At 43.5% G+C, this 25,203-nt stretch overlaps 1 protein-coding gene across 2 annotated transcripts in view; it reads left to right on the plus strand.

The window, feature by feature from the left end:
• Positions 1–787: 787 nt before the first annotated feature.
• The window catches only part of igsf11 (immunoglobulin superfamily member 11), a 111,558-nt gene continuing 87,142 nt past the window's right edge, over positions 788–25,203 (plus strand). For both annotated transcript variants that reach the window (XM_030404457.1, XM_030404465.1), the window contains exon 1: positions 788–1,405. In XM_030404457.1, the coding sequence (XP_030260317.1) occupies positions 1,345–1,405 (61 nt within the window). In that variant the 5' untranslated portion in view covers positions 788–1,344. The remainder of the gene's footprint in view (positions 1,406–25,203) is intronic.

A 25,203-nucleotide genomic window follows, 5' to 3' on the forward strand; every position in this document is an offset into this window, starting at 1 on the left:
CCGTGCTGTGGTCGCGCCGCAGGAGGGCACGAGCGTCTCTCTCTCGACTGGCGTCATCGGTCTCCCAGCAACAGCCGGGCGCGAGCTCATCTCAATCATCCGCTGCTGAGCGTCATCAAGCCGCACGCACGCAGTCACACTGCAGCAGGAAGCCCGGCGGATTGGACCTAGAAAATAAAAGCATCGTTGAGTTCAGGTGAGTTTCTCATAGTGGACAGTGGAGTGTTTGTACAAATGCTCAGCATTTCCAAACATCTTCACATTGGTCAGTGATGTCTCTGTTTCCAACCATCTGCGAAAAATATCAAAATGAGTGGCCCACACAAATTCGGGTTTTGTGACACACCGATGTTAAAAAAAACAAAACAAAAAAAAGGACTACATTTTGGGTGGTTGAAAAAGGTCTTCGGACACAATATCATCCACTTCTCAACTCGAAATCAATGTTGAGATTGAGGCTGTTGCACACTGAGATATTTCATTAATTTATTATTATTTCTTAAAGAAATATTACCTAGTTTTATTTTTGATTTTACCATTCATTTATTATTTACTAACACATTTATCTCACTGTTATAATTCTTAGTTTTTTTTTGTGACTAATTTTTACTTTTCTTTTATTGTTAAAAGTGTGGGGAGAAAACACACAGAGGAGGGATCCTGTGTCCTTTTGCCAACTGATGACGAAGTTGTCGAAACCGTAATCTGCCGTCTCCACCCTAAAACGCAATTTCAACATCCACACTATATGACCCTTATTTTGAAAACCACTGAGTGGAAGTCGTGTTGTGTCCAACGCTCCCCGGCTCGCTCCCTGGTCCGCTCAGACGCAGCAGAACAGACGAGAAACCATGGAGCGCAACAAGACCCGTTGGAGAGACTCACCGAGCGGACGGGGACAGTGCCAGTTTCAGATCACTTTGTAAGTCACTTTCAGCGACAGTGGGCAGATCTGAGTTCACCAGCGGGTGGACACCGAGTTGCTGTGAGCGTGCGTAATTTGACGGGAGAAGTCGAGGAGAGAGGAGAGTCTTGGAGTGAGCCGCAGCTACCAAAGAACGCGAGGAGAGGAGGAGTGAAGAGCGCCCGAAGGAGAGACGAGTCCACGCTGGATGGACATTATCTCAACGATTTTGTTTTCGCACGTTTGAACATTTGTTGTGGTATTTTTGGAGGGGGAAATGTCGCTGGTGCGCGCTGCGTAAAGAAACAAACAAACACACGGACTGCTTGCATGTCTCATGCCGTTACTTTTCTCCAAGGGGACTGTTAGCGGAGTTGAGATTTTCTAAAGAAGGAGGCACTGGGCCGAACTGAGAGCCGGTCACCGAACAGTTACGAACCATGGTGAAGTTCCATAACTCGGACCTCTGGATAGCCTGGATGGTGATTTTCTGCATGGAGGGTAAGTTATGTGACACTTTGGAAACTTGTGCACCCGTCCTTCAACTGCGAGCAGACCTGACATTGCGCACAGACAGTCCCATGATAACAATATTGTCAATAACAATGATGATACAATTTACAGGCTGAGGGGAACATATTTCAAAAGGCTTACAGCTTTACCATCACGTGCGTAAGTACAATGCATCAGCGCTGCAAAAACAGATGTATCTGGAATTAAATTGTGCCACGGGCTCAACCTCTCCTCTCCAAGTGCGCGTGCCACAGCCATTTGATCCCCCCCGCCCCCCCCCCACCCACCCCGCTCTCCTCCTTAATACGGTATGTTTGGATCAGGCTGACAAATCCCCGGCATTTCCACAAAAACTAAAGCGCAGATTTAGGAGGACTTTTCCCCAGCCGTCGCCATGTCATCGCTCCCAAAAGCACTTTTGATTGTGCACGTCTTATCCATAATGCGCTCAGCCGCGCCTGATACCACTTTTGCGCGTCTAACACAACACTTAAGGTCTCAATTCACTGCTTTTTTTTTTTTCTCTTTCTCCTTTTTCTATTAAAACACTGAGGCACAGCACAGTAAGAGTCTGTGTGCTGAATCAGAAACGGGAGCAGACGGTGGAAGGCTGCGCTGGTACCCGCCCGGTTAACGAGGAGCAGGGTGACCAGACAGCACGGGAGAGCGTGCAACCCCAAAGGACAACCGCTATATGCTCCTATTATTGTGCTATGGAGAATTGTACTATGTGTGTGTGTGTGTGCGCGCGCGTGTGTGTGTGGCACTATAGCGAGCGTGTTGACCTTATTTGACTTCTTAGTCCGGTTGTGTTATTAGAAATGTACCGAGTTTAGTGACACTTTGTTTGTCACACTTTATTTAGCCATTTTGTTTATAATGTAATAGCAACATTTACAGAATTTCATTTTGTCTTTAAAACTTTTAAAGTAAGTCTTTATGAATACTAAAAAAAAAAAAATTAAAAAAAAAGTCTTTCCTGTAGTTTCGAGAGGGCACTGCTGGAATAAGATTCATAATTGACGAAAATAGAAACGCCATAACAGAAAAGATTAATGGGCCCATTAATAAATGAGCATCGTTTATAAATTCATGCAAATATGGTGTACACTAATGAATAAAAATGTTTAAAGAAAACATTATAAAGCCATTAAATATTTGTGAGTAAAAAATTAATGAGTTCTTTGAGATGAGATTCAGCTTTTCTTTCAAAAGAAAAATGTCCCAAACCTTTATTTATAAGATCCGAGCCGAGCAGTAGAGTGGTAGAAAATGCCAACGGAGGCTTCTTAGAGCCCTGGTGTCAGGACACAAAAAGCATTTCCACTGAACCCTGCAGGCACACGCACACACACACACACACACACACACACACACACACACACACACACACACACACACACACACAGCAGCCTGACATGTCAATTTGGACAGAGCAATTGTGTGAGATTGAATTTAGTCCTGATTGCCCAGGTGTTTCACTCCGCTGCCCACTTATTCAGCTGTACACCTCCGCTGTGAGTAGATCTACGGCGTCTTGTCAGCCGGGCTCCTCAGGGTTTTACACACACACACACACACACACACACACACACACACACATACACACAAATACACACACATGCTCCATTTTGATTCGATCAGTCTGACCCTTTGTCTGACCAAATGATTTGAAATGAAATAAAATCATGGCTGCTCTTGTCCATCCAATTCGAAAAGAAAAACCCCTCTGCCGCTGTAACGAGTGCGGGTTCGAGTCTACGGATGAGTTTAGGGAAACAACAGACTGCTCGGCGTGTGAGAGCATCGGCGGCTCTATTAATGGGCCCACTTGTTCAGACACGAGCTGCATTCGCCGGGTAGTTTTTCTTCTCTCCCTATCGCGTCTTGGCGGTGAGCTGCCAGGGTTTCTATAAATAAATTCCGATGCAGCAAAGTCACTATTGATTGTGGATGCTTGTTTTGGCTGTTTGTACTGACCTCCACTTTTTGCATGTCAGACACTGCCACTGCATTGATCTGATGTGTTCATTATGTTAGTGGACACCCGATTGTTTGGGGTTATTGCACAATGAGGCCTGGGTCTAGCTTCACTTGTACCTCAAATGTGCAGTTCTGACAGTCGATGCCGCTCATGATGAGCTTGTGGCTCTGGACGCACTGGAAACACTGAATAAAGAAGTGATAAGAGGAAAGTTTCGGAAATCAAAAAAGTGAAGTGATTAGACAGTTCATGGCAGGGACCTCCGTACCTCCAGCATCAGTTAGAGGACATGTCCGCCATCAACACTCCCCAGTTACACATGAACATTGTGTCCTCTCTTCTCAGTTAGAAACAGGCGTTGAAGAGCTACACGGCGGAGACAACTGCAGTGTTTAAATCCTTTGAAGAAAGTTTGTATTAGAAGAATAAACAGCAGAGGCTCTATGCTAATAAAATGATTGGTTCAGCTGATGTCACAACGAACCCCCCCGGCAATACCCACACAGAGCCGCTCTGTCCGCGATGCCCCGATTCAACGATTCACCCGGAACAACCCTCAAGGGTGTTGCAGGGACCGATCCGGAGGTCCAATCAATTCAACAGATTAAATCCAAGCGGAGGTGGTGACTCTGAACTCTTCAACTGCGGCTGCTTGTTCGGGAAGTCTGCATAATAGATGCTACAGAACATTACGAATTTGCATCCAGCGAAATGTTCGGATTAGCCCCCAGGCGTCCATCCCGCTGTCCCGTATGTTTGAGATGAAGGGTCCAGCGAGGAAGCGGAGCGCTCGAGCATAAAAACAAACACAAAAAGACGACGTGGAGTGCTTCTTAAGCTCATTGACATTCAGAGCAGTCATGTCTGCATCAAAGCTGAAGTCGGACGGGTTCTCTTCTCCACATTCACTGTGAGCTTGTTAACCTTTGAGGCTCTGCTCGAAGTAATGAAATTACACAGCAAGTCTTTCTGCTGGTTCCATCCTCTTTAATGTGAGGATTTGCTGCTTTTCTTTGTTATTTATGAAAGAAAATCATGAGAGTCTGGGTTTTGGGCTGTCTGTTGGACGGAAGACGCAATTCAAAGAAGTCACTTTTGGTTCTTGGAAACTGGAAGTTCTTTTGACATTGTATTCACTCGTCAATTAATCAGTTAATCACTATTTGTCGCAGCCCTTTGGGCCACAGTAGCAGTAAGGATGGATTTTTGTAGATTTGCAGGGCAAAATACATTCAGCTGTCAGTTTAAAATCTGGGCTAAATTTGGCCGGAAAGTTGTTTCAAAACTGATATTACAATATAGAAGGTTCAATAGTTTAAAAACATCAACATGTTTATGTGTGTATCCGCTTTGTTTGGTCCAGTTCCTTTACTTATTTTGTAGGTAGCCAAAGAGAACGAGGGATGAGAGGGAGCAAAATGACAGGTGCTCTGAACAGACAGAAAGCGCTGAAGTGGGAGTGAGAGACGTACTCTCAGTCAGTGTGATGCACCTAGCATCTTGCTGGAAAACATGCCGCTCAACCTAGAAAACCCTGCTAATGCACGATGCATATGATAAAAAAGATCCCTTCTGTGTCGGTTTTATCTGATAAGTAGCGTCCCCCCCCCCCTTTCCGCCTGCTGCTAAAAAGGAGCAGCTGGAACAAGAGTGTTGGACAGATGGAACTTTCCACCTCGATTATTTTCCTCACTAAAAATAGCCTCTCAAAAAATTAAAAGACCTCTGGGACCGCTTGCAAAGTGCATGTGCGTCTGTGCGTGTGCGTGCGCATGTTTGAGCGACAGAGACGCCGAGAACTTCATACGACGGGGTGCTCAGATGATGGCGGCAGCGGCCATCCTGGGAGTGTGAATGAATAAATGATGGGCAGATATTTGGAGGAGAGCGAGCGCAGCATTCGCCTGGTCCCACGGTCTCTTAAGCACACATTAAAGTAGGCCCCGAAGAGTCCACAGGCTGCTCTGCTGCACGGCAGTTGGCCAAGCATCTGGGGCAAACATCTGATGTGGTCAGTTCACAGAGTTTTGGGGGGTTTGGGGCTTTGAGGTTTTGGGGTTGGTTGTACCTTTAATCAGAGAGGCAAATGAGGGAATCATGAGCGGATCATGGGCGTTTAGGGAGCAGGGCGGTGTTGATGGTGTGATCGCTTATGTTGAGGTTCGGATGAGATCAGAAGCTCATCTGGAGGCGGGCGGTACACCTGTCAAACCTGTTTTAGGCTCAGGTTTGCCATCTATAACACTTAAAGGGGCAAACACTTTGCTTTCCAGGAGAAGTTCATTCATTTTGCATGATCGCCTGTCACTGCGGCATCACTCTGTGCGGCAGGAATTGCGTGAATGAAGCATTTCGACTTCAATTTCAGGACACGGAAGACGTACAAGATAGTTTCATCATTGCATCAAAGTTGCAGCGAAAAAATGTGCCACTGGATCATTTCCCAGAGCAGCAAGATGACTGCTCTGTGGCTGGAGCGGGAGAGAACTGCGCTACTGGGAAAGCTGATGTTATTTAGGAATAGTGACGGGTGATGCGGCACGTAAATAGTATTTTGTGCCACAGTGTTGAAATCTCTGGTAACACTCGATAATTACCATCATTGGTAAGTGATGAATTTGTTGTTAATTCAACTCTAGTGAATCTATTTAACAAAAACAATTCAATTCTTCATGAAACATGAATTAAGAAATTGTTGATTGATATGTGTAATACTTTAAAAGGTTATTATATACTGTGTAGTTCATCTACAAACATTACCTGTATTACCTATATGGTCTCTTATCGTGGTAACGATACAATCCCAATTGATTTAAGAACCTGCAAAAGGTCTTCACTTTATAACTCAAGCCTGGAAAAAGAAATCACTCCAGTCCTGCAACAGTTTGGTGCAGAGGGGAAGGTGTAAGTCAAAAAACTGGAAAAAAAACCCAGAACAAACATAAGTGATTCCCCGTGATGGAAGTGTATACAAGTATCTTGGTCGCTAACACACTGGGACAGATTGTACTATTCGGATGAGAGCATCTCTTAACTTGATTTTTCCTTCTGAGTGTGTGTGTGTGTGTGTGTGTGTGTGTGTTTCTGTCTGTGTGAGGGGCCCTGGGCTTATACATATTTAAAGCGGATGTCTTCCTCATGTCGCGGCACCCTGAAGATCCTCTCCTTGAAATGAGCAGTTTTGCTTTGCTGGCTCTCGAGGTCTGACAGGACCTTTGCTGACAGGACTCCCACCCCCGCCCATCCCGTCCCGTCAGCAACTCAGGGGGGGATTTGGTACATGCGGTCACAACATCAAGGTGGCCTCGTGTATGGAACTAAAAGATCTTACAAATGTTCGACCCCTTGCAACTATCAGTGAGCTTTGGTTGCAATCAGTTGAGTTCGGGGACGCTGGAAGTCAGTCACAGTTGGAGGTGCTGGGAGGTCGGTCTACGTAATGATGCTATTTAATTGTGCGCGGCATTCGAGATTTTTTTGTTTAATACATTTGAAAAAGCCAGGATAACGCTCATCAAATAGTTATTAACAACAATTTAAAGCTGTTTTGCACTACAGCACACAGCAAACGCGAAGAGCAACATACTATAGATCACAGTCAGCCACAGCACCTACAAAGTCAAACAGGACACTCCCACAGACTCCCCTCATAAAAACGCTCAATTTTTTTGGCATAGACACCTTTATTAAGCAGTAGACAGATTGGAAATGTGGGAGAGAGAAGAGGATGTGACATGCAGCAAAGGACCTCCAGCCGGAATCGAACCGGGGTCGGCTGCGTATATGGCATGCGCTCTAACCACTCGACCACCTGCGCACCAAAAATGCTCAATTTAGTATGAAGTAGGCAGTGATGTCTGTGCCATCTTCTCAATCAGTTGGGCCTTCCTGTAAAGTCGGCAGATGTTATAGGTTTAGTATAAGCAAGAAAGTGCTCTGTCGAGAATCTGCGTCACACGTTTTTCTTGTTATTGTTGGTTTTTTTAATGCCTCCTTTGGGGCGGTGCTGCAGCCCCCTCAGAGTCTCTAGTTCCTTCTTCCATGGTTTAGTTATCAGTTATAAAAGAAAGTGAAAAAGTCCCGCCAATCCAATAAATACGAGCAAAGTCATGAGTCCAAATTGGGGATTTCCACAGACTGCTCAAACAGGACAGCTATTGTTTCGTTGTACCCATTAGACAGGAATGACTGTTTACAAACAGTCCTCTGTCTCTAAATCCATATAACTAACAGATTTTAGGCTTCGCTCCTTTTTATCCCTGTATAAAACGAAAAATAGTGTTCTCTCTGTCTTTAAGGGCACGCGCTCGAACTTCCACGCTTGCAACAATCGGTGCTAATCGATTTATATTTCGCAAAGCCCCTCCCACACCGCTCACTTCCTTGTGCGTGAGATATATTGCGGCGCTCAATCAGTGTCTGCCAGAGGGTTGTTAGGTTGATCTCTGGTATTACCAAGAATAGTCGCCGTGTTTATCATTGTAAGCCTTTATGAGCCCAGATCAATGGCGAAGGAAATGCTCCTGTGCGGATTATTCCCACAAGTGTGTGTTAACAGACAGGGTGTGAATGTGTGTGTGTGTGTTTTGTGTGTGTGCGCCTGGGCCCTTGTGTTCCCCAGGCAAATAAATTACAGTGGATCCCAAAGGATCAAGGTTTCAGACAGTTTTTCTTTTGGGATCATTAGGCAAATTGGCGCTCTCCAATGAGCTCAACGTCGAGATGAAAGGAACTCACTTAAGTCCGTCCGGCTGTTTATCGCAATGCATAGGGTTGCGATTAAACGTTTGACTCGGCTCATTCAAACCTTTTGAAAATAAATTAAAAAGTTTGCATATCTCGAAAAATGTATCAGGCGCAGCTACATTTTCCATTCAGACTACCTATGGCTAAATGGATTTTTATATTTTCTTTACCCCTTTAATTGCCTAATCTGTTCCCCAGAACTGATAAACTGATCCCTAAACTTATGAAAGGGGGTTCTCAGGGCTACTTAAGGTCCTTGCGCTTACTTTGCACCCTGCTGCAGCCAAGAATAGCCTTCAGAATGAGACGAAATCAGTCAAAGCGTTTCTAAGTCATGCCAAATATACCACAACGTCGTGTTTTCATAGCCTCATAAAAGGACAAACTGTGGTGAATTACATGAATTACACAGGGATTGATTAAGTCATTTAAGTTCCCCAACGGAGCCATTTCTGTGAACAAATGAAGTCATTTGCAGGAGCCAAAAAAAAAAGAAAAAAGAAAGAAAACGAATCTAGAGTGCAAATTGCTAAACTGATAGAATAAAATCAGTGAATAATGAGTGTGACTTTTAAAAACACCAATAAATGCACAATATCTTTTCACCGCTTGTCACTCACCGGGCCGGTTACAGTGGACTTGGACGTGACGATGATGATGTGGCCATTCATCTGAAACACTCGTTTTTTTTTAAAAACAGATTTCACAGCACAACACCAAAACAAATATCACAGGGCTTCTGCAGAGGAGGCAGGCAGTCGATTCCCAGGACACGATGACAGACAGCTACATGAAATGCTGTGGTGGGAGCTGCGTTTTACAGCAGGCCTAGGGGAAGGATGCAGATTCAGCTGTGGGTGGTTTTAGGTCAGAGTTTCCTGACAGCAGTCCTGAAGCAAAGGACTATTTCCAACTGTACTCCCTGGAGTAATGTGGCCTTGCATCACTAATTTGAAATTGATTGTTAATTGATCAGCACAACAGCTAAATGACCTCCCAGCACTTGATGAACCCAGCGGCTGAACGGGGCTGGTGTCACCCTGTGAGATAATGAAGACCCCGTGACCTGCTTTGAGCGCGTGGTGGTCCGTTGAGTTGTCTCGACCGGATAATTGCACCGACTCTATAAATACGCTCTGGATAATTTCATATAATAGAGGAATGTGATTTTGTTAATTGCTCACTGTTGCACACGATAGGCTGTCCGTGCTCTTCTGTAATGGCTACCCCCATTGTTAGGTGGCCGGCCGAGAGCGATGGCGGAAACGACTCCTGTGCTCCTTCATTCTGAGGGGCAGAGGTCTCACACATGAATAGTCAGCATTAGTCAGCAATAGTCAGCGATCTTCTTGTTTGCTGCTGTATACAGCCTTTCCTTTATCTGGAAATTTCCGTAGTCATGTTTTCATCCTCATGGCAGCAGCATGTACGTCTGGCGGATTCGTTAATCTTTCAGAAGCGATGTGCAAAGGGTGAGCGGCAGCTGGACTTGAAACCCTCTGCTTGTTGTACTGACACTCACATAATGGAGTGGAAACGCAGAATACTGCAAAGAGAAGAGAAAAGAGGGGAACAAAGGGAAAAGGGGGACAGATTCTCCTGCATTAAATATGCCCAGGGCTTTTCACAGCCATAGGTAATTCATAAACTGGCTGTTGGGGTAAAACGCTGCTGTTTTATTTGTGCCTTAATCCAGTTCAGTGTCTCTGCTCCTCACAATGTACTAACAAGAAACACATTTCAAGAGGCGGCAGGGTGGCGTGGAAGGGCTCAAGGTAGTTTTTTGTTTTGTTTATCGGGTGGTTTTGACCATCGCACTCGTCGAGTCAACTGCCGACATCTGGAGACACGACGGCAGTTCAAAACCGACTTGGTTTGAGGCTGCGTTAAGACTTACTCAGGTGGTGGTGATGCGAGGAGGGTTGTGCAGCGGTGTGGGAGGACACAACTGGGAGAGCGTCACTGTTTTGTCCCTCAGAGTGGCCGGTCTCTGACGCACAGCTTGGAGGCAACAGCTTTTTCAGAGAGGCTTTCTCCGTCCAGAACCGTTTGCATAGTATTTCTGCTCCCCTGCCGGTGCAGTCTCTTGGCAGGACGATGATGTTGAGCCACCAGGCAACATATTAGAGACTCTGGGCGATTTGCAAAACCTCCGAATGTTTGTGCATGCGTCTGTTTTTGGCCGATATTGTTTTACCCCCTTCTTCCAAACTTTTATAGTAAGTATAAGTGCCCTTTTAATGTTCTAATGTAAACAGCTTGAACAACAGTACGGTTGACCAGTCAGTCTGATTAACAGCTCATCGACTGGCCACCGTAGTGTGACGCGAGGTTGCGTTTCTCCAAAAGTTGCTACCCACAGTCAAAATTAATGGGAGGATCAGTGCCGCAATGTGTGATCCGGTCTGAATGATGCCTTAACTTTCGGGGTTTCCGGCGGGTAAATCAATCAGTGGAGGTGCCACTGACGATAAGTCCAGCCGGTCAATGTGAACTTTTTATCTCACACATCAGTGCCTGATTGGGACTGACCGGGCTGCTTGTCTTTGTTCCCTGTTGTACTTTTATGTAACTTGTCCCCTGAGTCTCCAGATCCCTCCAAATACTTTGAGTACAGTGTTATCATAACTGATAGGAGGGATGGTCAGTACTCAAAGCTCTGATGAACCGTCCACATTTCTGCACAATAAAAACACCCAAAGTTCCAATAAATCCAACTGTGTTATACTCTAAATGCTGGGTCAGCAGCGTACTTGTATGAAGCGGTAGAGTGTCACTATCTGGTTAGTAATGACACCGAAATGCGATGTCCCTGCAGGAGAGGAAGACGAGCTCTCGGCGTGACACACTTTGGCTCTCAGTAAATGTGTGTTAACTGCCTCAGTTGCTCCCTGTAGGGAAGGTTGCGTGGCAGATCTCCGTAGTTTCATTATTAGTCCCTCTTTTGTACAGCGCCCCAGAGCCCCACACTCTCACTGGTGTTCTTCCTCTGCCCGCCCTCTGTCTCTCTCTGGTGTCATTCTCTCAAAACACAGGTCCAACTTTACTTTCTCCCTATCTAGACCTTTGTCTCTCTTCGTTTTCCTTCGCCATCCCCCGATACCCTCTTATTTGTGCTGCATTGCTTCCCTTTACATCAGTGTTTTCCAATTTCATGCTCTTTCACTGTCTCTCTTTTTCAGCCTCTATTTCCCTCTCCTTCACACATTCCAAATTTTTCTCTCTCTCTCTCTCTGTCCCTCGCCGCGTCCTCCCACACACACACACTGTCGACGCACAAATCGACTTTCCAGGGATGAGGGTGAGACTGAAAAGAGGTCCCCGCGTGTTCTGTCCTTGCAGACAACGAATGAGCATGTCAAATCTGATGCATGTGAACAGCCAGGGAGAACGGCTCGCAGAGACACACACACACACGGAGAGAGAGAGAGAGAGAGAGAGAGAGAGAAAGAGAGATCAAGAGAGAGATAGAGATAGAGGTAGAGGCAAGCAGGAGAGATCCCATCTGTGAATTGTTACAGCAGACTTCACCTTAGCATTGTCGCTGTTGCATCCAGTAGAACAGGAGGGGGCACAGGTGGGACTTTGACAAACTAGGGAACACACACTTGCACAGTTACACACAGACACACACACTCAGAGGCACTTGCAAGTGAATTTCACAGACATACATTGGCAATACATGCACATGCACTTGCACACACAAACATATTTAAAATCGCTCGGAGTTGCTCATTTGTCCGCATAGCAGAGTGGCTCACAAACACACGCACGCACGCACACACAGGCATGCACGCACGCACACGCACACGCACACGCACACACACACACACACACACACACACACACACCTGAGACCTCAAACGCCTTTATAGTAATGTCTCTCATAAATGTGCCTATGACAAAGTGTTAGTCTTTGCTTTATTTGAACTCCACAGCCTCTTTAGGAGAGTGGTTCAATGGTTTAGAGTGAGGTCAGTTTGGTGTGGGAGTTGTAGGATGGGTTACAGCTGGTCGCCACTTGTCATACTACATTTGAGGCACTTTAGCTAATGTTCTCCTATGGAGATACAGTCAGTCCTTCCAGAAAAACGCAGAGTTTTTTTGTGATTGTTGTGGGCAAAAATCCTTGATTATGCGGCACGTTTTCTTAAAAAATGCGATGGAATATGCGGGATATTTATGCAATTTTATGCGATGAAATTGCGGGAACTTGCAAAAATCGCGGGAACTTGCAAAAACTGCGGTTTGATGAAAAAGAGAAAAAAAAAGTGATTCCCCCATCACCCTGTTCTCACTAGGCTACTACTTTAATGTAAAGAGTCATTTCTTATTACTTCCTATAATAAACAAGCATACTACATCACAGAAAGTGCTGGGAATATTTAAGTTCTCAGCTTGTTTTATTTCAGACCTTAATCAACACATGGCTCAAACTTACAAATCATTGATGAGTCAAACAAGTTCTGTAGCTTTACAAAAGGAATATGCTACAACTTCTGTAAAAATGAATAAATAAAATATAAAAAAATAAAATGTGTGCTTCCTGTTTACACAGGTAGCGATACAAAACAGACATCTTCTGTTAAAATAAGTGCTTCCAATGCACAAAGTGCAGTCTCTTACTGTAACGTAAATTTACATACTACTAATATACTTACAACTGTAAGGTTTTTGAAACTAGTATGAGTTTTTGTTGGCAAATGAGACAGATTTGCGGGCTTCATCATGGCTTCATAGCGGGGTTTGCAGCTTTTCGACGATGTTCACGTCGTTAAATTACGTCACTTCATAACGTTCCCAGGGCAACAGGGGAAAATGGCTGCTCTTGTGTGAAGTAAATGCAACATTTTTCAACTTTTGCTAAGATATATGTGACTTTTTTGCAGTGAAAATGCGGGGATTATGAAATCATGCAAGCCCCGCATATTTTGCGTGGAAATTCGCAATTTATGCGGCGAAAGTGCGGCGTATTTGAAAAAATGCAGCCCCCGCATAAATATGCGGACTTTGCCTGATTATGCATTGAATTATGCGAGGGACTGTACAGTGTGAACAGAGGTAGGTTTGTTAGGGACTATTGAACAGGATGCATGGTTGTCAATGGGATTGAACCAACCCAGCTGCCAAAATAAATGTTGGCAGTGCATGTGTGGCTGAAGTGGTCAAACAGCAGTTTGTCAGCCAACTCAGCCAGGTGACACTTCTCCATGGTACTGTTCGTAATATGAAAAGTATTTTAGAAAATTGATTTGATATGTATTTACAGATGCAAAAACTTATTGTATTCACAGTTTTCTTAAACATACATTGCAAACATTTTATCGCTGCGACTGGCGTGGACTGAACCTCATTAAAACTCAATTTTTGAATTTGTGATTTGTGAAAAATATTAGTCAGTGTTTATTTTGATTCCTAAAAAGAAGTTTAGAAACTGGTCTGGTCCTTACTCGTACATCTTCCCATGGCCTGTAAACTGCACCGCAACTTTGTTTACTTTGTCTTTGTTCCCATGCTGGGGCTCAGCCTGCCAGCCGCTGTCAATCAAACAGAGATGCAGACATGTCCCTCCAGCCACTGAGCTGAAAACAGAGCAAAAACCCTTTTCCCTGTTCCTCTTAGGGATGATCCAAATGACTAATTTCAATGATGTTTAAACTAAAAGTGAGAAAACCTCAGAAAAATCAAATGTAGCTCATTTATGCTAAAAAGCTTCAACATTGTCAGAAAAAACAAATATTGTGTATATTACTAAATTGTTATTTTAGTCACCAAATTTCTCCCCATTTTTCTCTCTACTTTCACTTTCCTACATTTTCTGAGCTGTTAAAATCTCAAGTGGGCCTAAATTTACTGGGACGTCATGCAGCTAGGGACAAAACCTTTGGATGCGTTGGAATTTAAAAAGCGTGTAAAAAGAGTGTTTGAATTAGATTTCAAGTGTCATAGCTTTATGACCCTTTGGCCACTAAAACTTGTTGAGGGCATTGTCTTAACTTCAGTGGTTGATTAAAAAAAGAAAAAAAGAATGTGACGAGCCCTGTTACATCCTGTGAGACCTGCTCCCTGTTGGCGAGCACATAGGCAGTGTTAGTCTACCAACAATATAAGGGGCATGGATATCAGGGGGCACCATATGCTGCTGTGCCCCTTCAACCCTTAATCCATGCCTCTGCTGTCTTATCTGGTTGCCCTCTCTGACAGCCTGGAGACCGGTGGTGGGGGCAGGGAAACACTGTCCAGTACGCTCCACACTGCTTTGTGATAGTAAAGTGCTCAATATGCAAATCCACTTGGCCCCAGATAGTTCTGCCAGAATGTGAAAGGCCAAATTCGCCATTGCACACAAACACACACACATTGGAAGGCACGCATGTACCTACCCACACCCGCACACAGTGACACAAACACACAACGATCCCTCACCCCACCCTCCCACACGCATTAATATCACGAGGATATTGCACAGACTTAACTGATAATGCCAGATAGTAGTATTGTCACAGACCCCACTGACACACTATGTGTGTGTGTGTGTCCTATTTGTCCACTATCCTACAAAAAACCTTTTAAGTAGATCCCGGCTATCAGGGGAGCTTTAAATAAGTGTAACACAATAATGGATGCTAGTCTGTGCACACGATAGCGAGGGGTGAGGGCATATGCACAGGAACACTCTATTCAGGAAAACATGGAGAAAAACGCTGACACTGACTTTGTTATGATATCCTTAGAAATGAGAAGATAATATAAACGCAGCAGTGAAAGCAGCCTGACCCAGTGCTAATTAGCACACATACATACAATGCTGTAAAAAAAAGTCATACTTGAGTAAAAGTAAAGATATCGGGTTAAAATATGACTTCTGTAAAAGGGAAAGTCACTCATATGAATAGTACTTGATTGAAAGACTTAAAGTATCTGATTTTAAATGTACTTATGTATCAAAAGTGAAAGCATTTTATACACATATTTGGCTCTGATGCATTGTGTAATCTGCAAAGTAACTAGTAACTAAAGTAATCCAATGCATTTCATGGAGTAAAAAGTACAATATTTGCTTCTAAAATGTAGTGGAATGGAAGTAAAAAGCAGCAGGAGATGGAAAGTTAAACCACCTCAAGCACAGTACTTGAGTAAATGTACTCAAATGTAAATGTACTCAGTGACAGAAAACACTGAGAAAACTCAACAAAGTTAGTTATTTGTAACAGAGATGATTACAAAAAAATTCCCCTGTACTTTTCTTCACTACATTATCATCATTTATCAGTATTTTTAACTTGAAAAGTAACTTCGCACATTTACTCGAGTATTGTACAGGTACAAATTCAAAGTGCTTTCCTTGAGTATCTCCATTTTAGTAGAGTAAAAAGTACAATGTTTGCCTCCAAAATGCAGTGCAGAAAATGGAAATACTCAAGTAAAGTGCAAGCACCTCAAGCCTTTACTCAGTTACATTCCATCACTGTATACATACAAGAACCTGGTCAGAGTGGTTGGTGTGCAGCAAAAAATACTTAGACGTGGGATAAAGCCTTGAAAATGTTAATTTCTTCTAAACTGTTATGACTGTGTCTTATTTGTGACTTATCTCTGTCATCATGGTGGCGTGATTGGCAAAGTCAGCTATCATTTCAGCGAAAGCTTTGGTGTCATGTGTGCATCAATTGCTGTTTTACAGAATCTGAAATTAATTAGTTCCCAAATAAACCTTCGATTTGTTGCACTCAAACTCAAACTCAGTTGTTTTATCACCAAGCCAAACCCCCCTTGTTGCTTCTATATGAACGAAGTGGCCGTGGCTTGCCTTCCTCTGATGAGCTGCAGCTGCTGATCCGTGCCGGCTTGTCTGCTAAGAGGTGATTTGTGAATATGGAACAATGTGTAAACTATTGAGCCAAGGCCCAAATCATCTGCTAAAACGGGCTTTGCCACAGATTATGTCTGTCATTTGGTCTGTGACCCTGGCTTATAGATTATAGATAGCTTTGGCTTTATCAGTTCACTGACACAGGGGCGAAGAACTCGCGTGAGATTCCATCTATATACACATAGAAAGGTTTTGACGGTGATATAGCCAGGTCATAATTTATTCTATATGTCTTATCCTTTGACCCGTCTATCTTGACTGCTGTGTTTCTTTAAAATTCTTGATGGTATGTCTCTTCAGCGATGCAGAGGAAGGTCACGCTCTGTTGAGTGATAGTTTTGTGAAGGTCAAGTCACGTCAAGTTTGTTTATGCAGCCCCTCACCTCAAGAAAATACCAAAGGACTCTGCATTCACCAGGTCAAACCACTGTATGTGATAGTATCTGGAAAAAGCAGAGTGAAAAATATCCACTTGAAGCAGAGACGTTTATTCATACACACAGCAGAGAGGAAGGGAGTGTAATGGTGCGGCAACAGAAAGGCAGCTCTGCTCTGCTTTTTGAAGGCTGATTTCTGTGGTAATACTCTTTACATTAAAGTAAAAGAGGAGTGTGTCCTCCCAAGATAAAGACTGGATCGTATTTCAAGATTTCCGCAGGTTTATCGCCCTGAGGGAATGGTGGTTCTAAAGATATGTAGCTTGCTAGGAAATGCTCTGCTGCCTGCTAATTTCCTCCTGATTGTTGGTGACAGTCTGCCAGCCAGCACCCTGTGATCGGAACCCGTGACAGGCTACATGAGGGATGGTGAGATCAAATAAATATGATTGTGGGGGCTTGTTTATTATATATATGCCAGCCGAAGCTACAGTATCTGGCTCAAATTGGGAGCCAGTGGAGCTCGGCCCGCATGTCTGCAATTTGAACAAATTTGATCTTCTGATTTGATTTACTATTTGTGGAGCAGTTCTTTGAACAAGTTCAAGGTTTTTAATACATGGCATGGTAGTACATAAACATTTGTGAAAGAGCTTCGTCTATAATGCATCATCAGACAATATTGTAATATTTATTTTATTCATCAGGATGCTGTAAGCTTTACCGAAGGAAGCTGTTCACTAAGTTAGCTGACAAAATTGAAGTCATAATTCTGAATATAATTTCATAATTTCACCAACATGTGATGTATAAATAGAAAAAAGCAATGGGCCAAGCGATTAACCTTGTGGCACACCAAATTATCAAAACGATTAAATCTTAGTGATGTGTCAGCTACTTTGAATGGAGAAAATTGAGTACAACAGTGGAATAATTTAAATCTTAACCAAAATTTTAAGTAATTTATTTAAATCATCAAAAATGATCCTGCTACTATGAAATTAAATGATAGAAGGGTTACAGTTGTCTGCTCCTGAAAAAAGAAATAAGTTAATTAGTAACGACTTTTCTGTCCAGGAATTCAGAGTAAAAGCAATGATATGAAACAGCTTGTTAATTATTAAGACATGAAGAAAGAGTACGAATCATGAGGAATTATTTGAAAGGTGCGATTTGTACGAATTTTAGTTGAAAAAGTTCAAAAATGAACCAAAATGATCAACAGAATGTGAATAAATAGCAGTGTTTTTCATTATGACGTGTATGTATTGTGTTGCAGAACTATCTACTGGTTCTGTGCTTGCAGTAAAAACTCCCCTGGTCCCCGAGCTCCCAGTTTGAACAGCTAGCTGCACGACTAGATGAGCTAACTGCTTCACGGCAGCTAAAGTTAGCTATTACTCCAGTGATATGCTGCCAACTATTTGTTCTGATTATGAATTTGACAGTTGTCCAATTCTTACATATTGCACCTTTAAATAGATTCCTGAAGTATAATAAAGTATGATGCTATGCTTTTGTCCCAGTGTTCCTACAAATAGACTCTCTCCTGGGGTAATTTGTTTATTGCCATTTGCTCCAATGTACACACACACACACACACACACACACACCCACACATGCACAAATGCAAAGATGTACACATCCACACAATGTCAAACAATCCAATTAGCCACCATCAAGTCAATTGGGGTAATTACCCAGAGACTATTACCGCATTTTCTCCCTGTGCACTATCACAACTGTAATTACGGCAGAGCAACAATGATGTGCAATTACGGCTCACTGTCACTGCTCTGTAGTGATGTGATGTCAGAAAAGACGGCCGACTGGTGCTGAAATGATAGAGAATTGCACTCTATAATATTGATAAAGATAGAAACTGCAGGGTGTTGAAAAGGGGCGAGCTCAGTCAGGGAGAGCAGGACAGAGTGTATCCTCCTGTGGGACCTGTGAGTCGAAGTCTGAAACCTTCATAAACATATCTCATAATCAATGGCAGAATATCAAGTGATCCATCTTCCCTGGCCTGTAAACGCTTGACATTTTCCCTTTATTAAAGCTGTGAGATGAAACGCAGGGTTTTAACGATGACACGGGATGATCAATGACTCCATTGTACTCGGCTGGAGGGTGCTTTATTAACACGGGACATTGTCCCGTTCCACAACAATTTCTCCGTATTTAGAGGATGATTTCCTCATTGGTATTTGGGTCTCCTATGGCCAAAGTTGAATGCGTGGCTCTTCGTCTTTTGTGCATTGTAATTAAGGAGAATAGGGCTACGTCACGCTCTGAGGATGGGTGTGAAACGGAGAGAGATAGAAACAGAGGGAGATGTAACCGGTCGTTATTACTGTACCACTTGGCGATGAGAGAGATGTGGAGATGTGTGTTGCATATTGGAGCACAATGGAAAAAAATACTCTTTGTTAAAATGAGAATGGTCTCGAATAGAAGGGGCCCATTGAGACTGCCATCGGTGTGCCTGCACAGCCACATGAGACGCTATTCACCATTGTTATAATAAAACACTGCTCAGATAAAGGCTCATGAATACAGGTTGCATAGAAGAGCTGAAGCAGCCACTCTGTAACAGATTACACCGCCGCCATGCACAGCGGGGAGAAAAAAATGACTCCAGTTTTAATTAATCCTTGTTTAAATTAGGATGAAAAATTAATGCTGCGGATTGGCCGTGCAGATGAGATGAGGCGAATATGATACAGTGTTTCATAGCTGGTAATCAAAACATCACAGACACCGAGAGGCTGGGGGGTTGGCAGAGTAAGAGCTAAACTCTCAAGGAACGTGTGTGGGAGAATAACCGGAGCCCAGTTGACTTAAGATGGAGAGGTTATAGTGAAGCCGAGAGAGCAAATCAGCCACACAGGCAGATTTCACACCTGGTTTAACAGTAAGTCTGAGGCTTCATCGGAACTGGAGAGCGAGGGAGGACATTTAGGTCTCGAGGATGGATGAAGAGGGCAGGACGGTGCAGGGTGCGGAGGACTGATCTACAGACTGCAACCTCGTCTGCTAGAAATTTCGTTCGTTTACAATAATTGCTTTTGCCAGTTATGTTCCGATGGAGGCGTAGTTGTGAGCGAGGTTACTTTTTTCTCCATTGAATGAAGTCCTTCGTACACTGAGACAGGTGGAGAGGGTGGATTGTGGCTGTATGAAATGAGAACTTTGACACTGGAGGCCGGGGTTCACACCCTGACACCCGTGTTAAAGATTGTGGTTTAAGTATTAATCAATGAACATGTCTTATCTCGTGCTTCCTGACTTTTTCAATATTGAAGGAAGCACCGTGAGCGCTCACGTAACATTAACCATCAAAGGGTTTAATCATGCCCAAGTTGACACAAGCGGACATTGTAGCCTATTGCAAGAGCCGACGGTGTAATAGACAGCTGACAGTGTATTTATCACCTCTGGCTCGGCTCGCCTTCGCTGTGATGTGAACACAACACCTGGGTGAACATGCTAATCTTCTCTCCTTCTCAGGCGAGATGCTATGAGATCTGTTGGAGTTAAGGCTGCTGGCTTGTTAATGTCTTTCCATCCGTCTCTGTCAGGCAGAACTTGAACGTCGTTCAGTCGGCTGTGAGTTCAAAAGAGAGACTGAAGTTAAAGCTATTTTAAAACGCAACCGTTGTTTGCATCACGAGGAAAAAAACAGAAAGGCAAACCCGTCCACTGGAGATATGAAAGGAGTTTATCGCAGATTATTTGCCAGTTTACACGTGTTAAAAAAACCTGTGTATACACACTGATTTTGGTGTATGAGTGGTATTGCACTGTGACGAGGTGGTGCATTCTGAGTTTTGAAAAGGGCAGGAAAGGACATAGTAAGTTGATCTTCGTCAGGTAGCATTCATCATCATGTTAGTAAGTTAGATATGTACGTTACATACAGACCTAAATACAGTCAGTGCTCTGACTCCTCTCCTCTCCTCTCCTCTCCTCTCCTCTCCTCCCCCATCCTCCCCTCCTCAACCCAAAAAACTTCTGGAGCACACCACAGCCTAATCCCTCTCTCTTAAAGCATTTAACACTTGTTTGCTTCGTGCAGTCCCATCATCTTCGGCTCTGTTCAGAGGGCAGAGGGCTCCCGTCTACCCAAATGTTTGATTTCCCCTCTTTTTCATTTCCTTTCTTTCTTCCCCACTTGGGGAGTTGTGAATGAATAAGAAAAAGAAAAAAGAAAAAGAAAAGGTAAAATCGTTACTTTTACAGTTCATTTGCACTGCATTTTCTCTCCCTAGCCTGGTGGAGACTCAGGTGGGCATGTGTATTAATAGCTTTCCCCCGTTGGTGACGTCAGCTGAAATCACACATGCGCCTCTTAACACTCTGAGGTGTTTTATGTTAGTTAGACACGTCAGTCTCAGCAGTTATTTAGTCAGCGCTGTAAAGCACTTGTAAAATAAAGGAGGGAATCTTGTTTTTCTCTCCTCCTGCCTGCCTCTCGGCCCCCCGAGCTACGGTGTTTTCATGTTCATGCTGTTCTGTGTTGTTATTCAGTTGTGCTTGTGCCTCATCTAACAGTTGCTAACCTGCTCTCTGCTCCTCAATCTCTCCCCGTATCTCCCTTTCTCTCCATCGTTCTTCTCTTTAATGTGAGTGTCAAACAGTATTTCATTTCCCCTCTTTTATCTATGTATCCGCATGTGTCCATGTGACTAATCTCTCTCTCTCTTTCTCGCCGTCTCTGGCTCTCTCTCTTCATTAAATAAGGCCTGTATACTCTGCCTGAAAGCTTTGTGGGGTCCTAAATGCTAAATGCCAGTCTGTCTCTGCCAGGCGCCCGCTTAGTGCCTGGTCTCCTTGGTGATGAGACCGGCGATCAGGCCGTTCTGCACCAGACACTGAGTGGCTTGTGATTGAGAGTGCGCGTTTGTATGACTACGTGTGTGCGCATTTGTGCCGGCGCACACCAGATTTGTGTGCGTTTCACCCCTTATCTGTCTAAAGGCGTGTACTGTATGTAAGGGAGGGAAAGAAAGCAGGGGCACTACGCTGGACATGTATTCACTGGCTCATTATCATGTGAATGCATTATGTTTCCTGTCAACATGCCTCTGCCAAACAAGGGGGCCTCTGTTCTCTCTGCCAGGGCTCAAGCGCCGCAGCGGCCAGGCCCCAACGTGGTGCGGTTGTGCGCTGGCACAGTCCACCAGGAGTTTAGCTCCACAGACACTGCTGCTGGCCTCATCGCGATTCAGTCCATCTGTACTGGCATCTCAGCCGCCGAGGAATGAGTCTGTGGGAATGAGATGGGAAGACTCCATTCAGAAACATTTAATGACTGATGGAGGGCTTGTTACGGATCAGATTCAGATCATTATGATATGAAATTATAGAAATAGCAGAGCTGGTTTTCTTCGGTGCCTTCCCGGTTTGGTTTGACTGCAACTAACAAGGTCGCGATTTGATTTCCGACTTGGTTCAAGTTGATTCAATATCGCTTCGATTCGGGCTATTTCAATTTTAAAACCAGTTTTGCTAGAAAGAGATTGTGAATGAACTACTGCTGTAAGTGGTACAAGGGGCCCTCTAACCTGCATTCTACTAAATATTAATGTTTTCATGAAGAATTGAACTCAGTGGTTTCAGAGATACATGGTTAAAATCTGCAGAGGACAGAAACATGTCTGTGGTTAAATTAATAAAATAAGACTCTCAGCATGGTTTTGAATAACGGCTACCTGCATGTGGCACTAGGTGGATGCTAATTTTAGACCCCCATCCACAGGAAAAGGCAAGTTAAAAGATCCATGTCAGAATCTGATAATCTATATCTGATCATTGAAATGAGGATCAATTCCAACATGCACAAATTGACAGACACATCTTAAAGTGAAGCAAACAGCACTGCATGTACAAGCAGTTTGGTAATTTGTACTCTAACCCAGCTTGGTTCAGCTCTGGCCTTGGCAGGTGACCAAGCTCACCTTTGGCAGACCGGCCAAACATGACCGCCATCATGTCTGTCTGTCTGTCTGTCTGACCAGCCCCCAGGAGCGGAGTCTGGTCACTGTACTCGGTTGCCCTTGGAGATTGTTTGGCATGCTTGTAAATTTTGGCGGAGTCAATATAAAAAACAAACGACAGCCTTTGAAATGGGCAGACAGCTGAATTAACACTTCCTTGAAACAGTTAACAGTGTAAATATCTGTCTTTGTGATATCATCATAGCAGTTATGACACGGCATGACTCAAATCAAAACAAATCTTGAGCTATCTTAAATAATGGGTAAGCAGATATATTTTTTTTTGATATTTTTGACTTAATTGTCCACAAATAGGGTAACATGATGTCCATCTTGTCCAAATGCACGTCCACAATGATACTGACGAGATGATTCTGCTTTCCTTAATCGATTGCCCGAGATGACTCTTACAACCAAATGGGGGAAAACCTTCCCTGAAATCAAACCTTTGCTCCGAGGAGAAGATGGCCTTTGCCATTACCATCATCAGCTGACTAATGCTCTACAACAGCCTCCCTACATGCGAGCTGGGTCTCCAGCTGCTGCTGGGGATATTGACCTGGCTGACAGAGACTAATTCTTTGATACACAGGCGAAGAGTTAGAGGTCAGCCCTGTGGTCCGAGCTCTCACATCTCACTGGGACCAATTTAAAGGCCTGAATAGCTGAAGGTCCTAACAGCACTCATGTAAACCTGAGGTGCTATGAGGCTGTGTGGGCAGGGTTCCTGTGTGTGTGTTAGGGCAGGTATATGTGCGTATGTGTGTGTGTGTGTAGGAGGAGGGCTTTGTATGCACGCCTGCTCATGCATGTGCGTACCGCGCTCCAAAGCGCTTGTGCAAGCAGTATTGAGACGCTTCAACCTGCATGTGTGAGAGATTGCATGCAGCTTGCACACACTTATTATGCATAAATGGGCGTTTGAATAACACCCATGAAGCCTGTGTGAAGGAGCATATTCTAGACAGATGCAGTTAGCCAGAAAATGGCTCCACTGTGGGCGAAAGTCTCATGTATTATGAAGACCACCAGTTTCTGTCTCCGGTCTGAACTCAGGTGGAGGTGGACTGAGTGTCTAAAGTGGGTTTTAAAGGCTCGAGCCCTCTAGGAATAATTAATGAGGAATAAGAAAATGAATAACTCGGAGTCAAGTGTTTGGATCAGCTTTGATTTGTTTGATCTTATCTAGGATTAGCTCAGTTGAGGTTCAGCAGACCTGGCCAGGAGTGTTTCAGATTGAAGAATAGAGAATCTTACTGCTTCCTGAACGAGAAGATTTGGGAATGACCTTTATGGGTTGAAAGGGTTGGTTCCCGCAGAAAAGCTTACAAAAGTGGCTAAACTGCCTAGTTTGTCCTTATTTAGGTCTTTTGTTTGCTACTATGCTTCTGATAATGCATCAATTCACAGAGTATGGCAGAGATTACCACAAACACTGGTGTATCTGCTGATTTCTCAGCAGCCTCAAAGTGAGGACAAGACAAGACTGAGAAGTGACTGGTCCGGGACAGGCAGGGCATGCAACCGCCTGAAAACTGCAGGTTGTTTTGAGCATAGTGTATTTTGAGCATTTTTTATCCTTTCCTCTGTTAAGAAATTACAGCACAATAAGCAAACATACCAATGTAAGCACTGCATTTCTATTGTGGATGAAAATATGAAAACATGTTTTTAGGCTGCTCATGAAAATGAGCATATCTCAAAAACTGAAATGATTCCATAGTTCAAATAAATTGGAGAGTGTTAAGAAAGATTTAGTTTGTATTCCTACATTTAAATCAGCTTTATGTTTTTAATTAAACTTTTTTATTAAATGTCCCATTATATATATATTTATACATATTTTGTATATCATATTTATTTATCATATTTATTTATACTTTTGAATGTATGACATATTGTCTATTGTTTTATCATTCATTATTGTTTATTGACTCACATAACCTTTTAGCTTAGGTTGCACGGATTTCAGGGACATGAAGCATTTGGAGACACGCTAAGAAATACTTGTTGTGTCTACTACTGTAGGCTTACACAAAGTGAAGCTAACCAGCTGCGGGTGGTAGATTTATATCATCATTTATTGTATCAGTCTTCTCTTGTAAATCATAGCAAGTGAGCAAATCAGTGTTATTCCCAAAATGTCGAACTATTCCTGTATTTTACGGGCTTTATGGACACATGGTTTCGGGTCAGCCTTGTCCACATGCTCCAATAAACATTGGATTTTCAGATGGATTTGGGGGTGATTTCTAAAAGTAGAATTTAGCAGTTGATGTGTTTTCTCTGTCAGTTATTTCAGCCCATGAGTCAAATTAAGGGAAATTACGCCTACTTTGGGAAACACTGGATCATTTACGACACTCACAGAACGAAGCTAAACACCTTCTTTTAGTTTCTGACGTGAGATGGAGGCCCGGTTGAGAGAGAATATGAAAATAATCTGGCTACCTCCTCTTGCAGATTGACTGTTAAATGACCTTCTGATAAAAAGCATATGTGACTCCACTAAGTTGGCTCCAGCAGTCTCATGCTGCAACATATCTGTGCCAGAATGAGCCACTTTAACGGCTCCCATTTCTTTCACACTTATTCCAATTAAAACGTAGCTTGTGATTAAAGGACAGCAGTCCGCCTGGTAATATGTACAGCGCGTGTAAGTGCCTTTAACCGAGAGAGACGGATACAGAGAATATGTGTGAGCTTCGTGTCATGTCTTCGTCATTATCTTTGGTTAACTGTGCGTTTGTATATGCACATGTGTGAGTGTGTGCATGCACTTTTATTATCTTGGCTTGTTGGAC

The sequence above is a fragment of the Sparus aurata genome, chromosome 2 (genome assembly GCF_900880675.1).
Source record: "Sparus aurata chromosome 2, fSpaAur1.1, whole genome shotgun sequence".
NCBI lineage: Eukaryota > Metazoa > Chordata > Actinopteri > Spariformes > Sparidae > Sparus > Sparus aurata.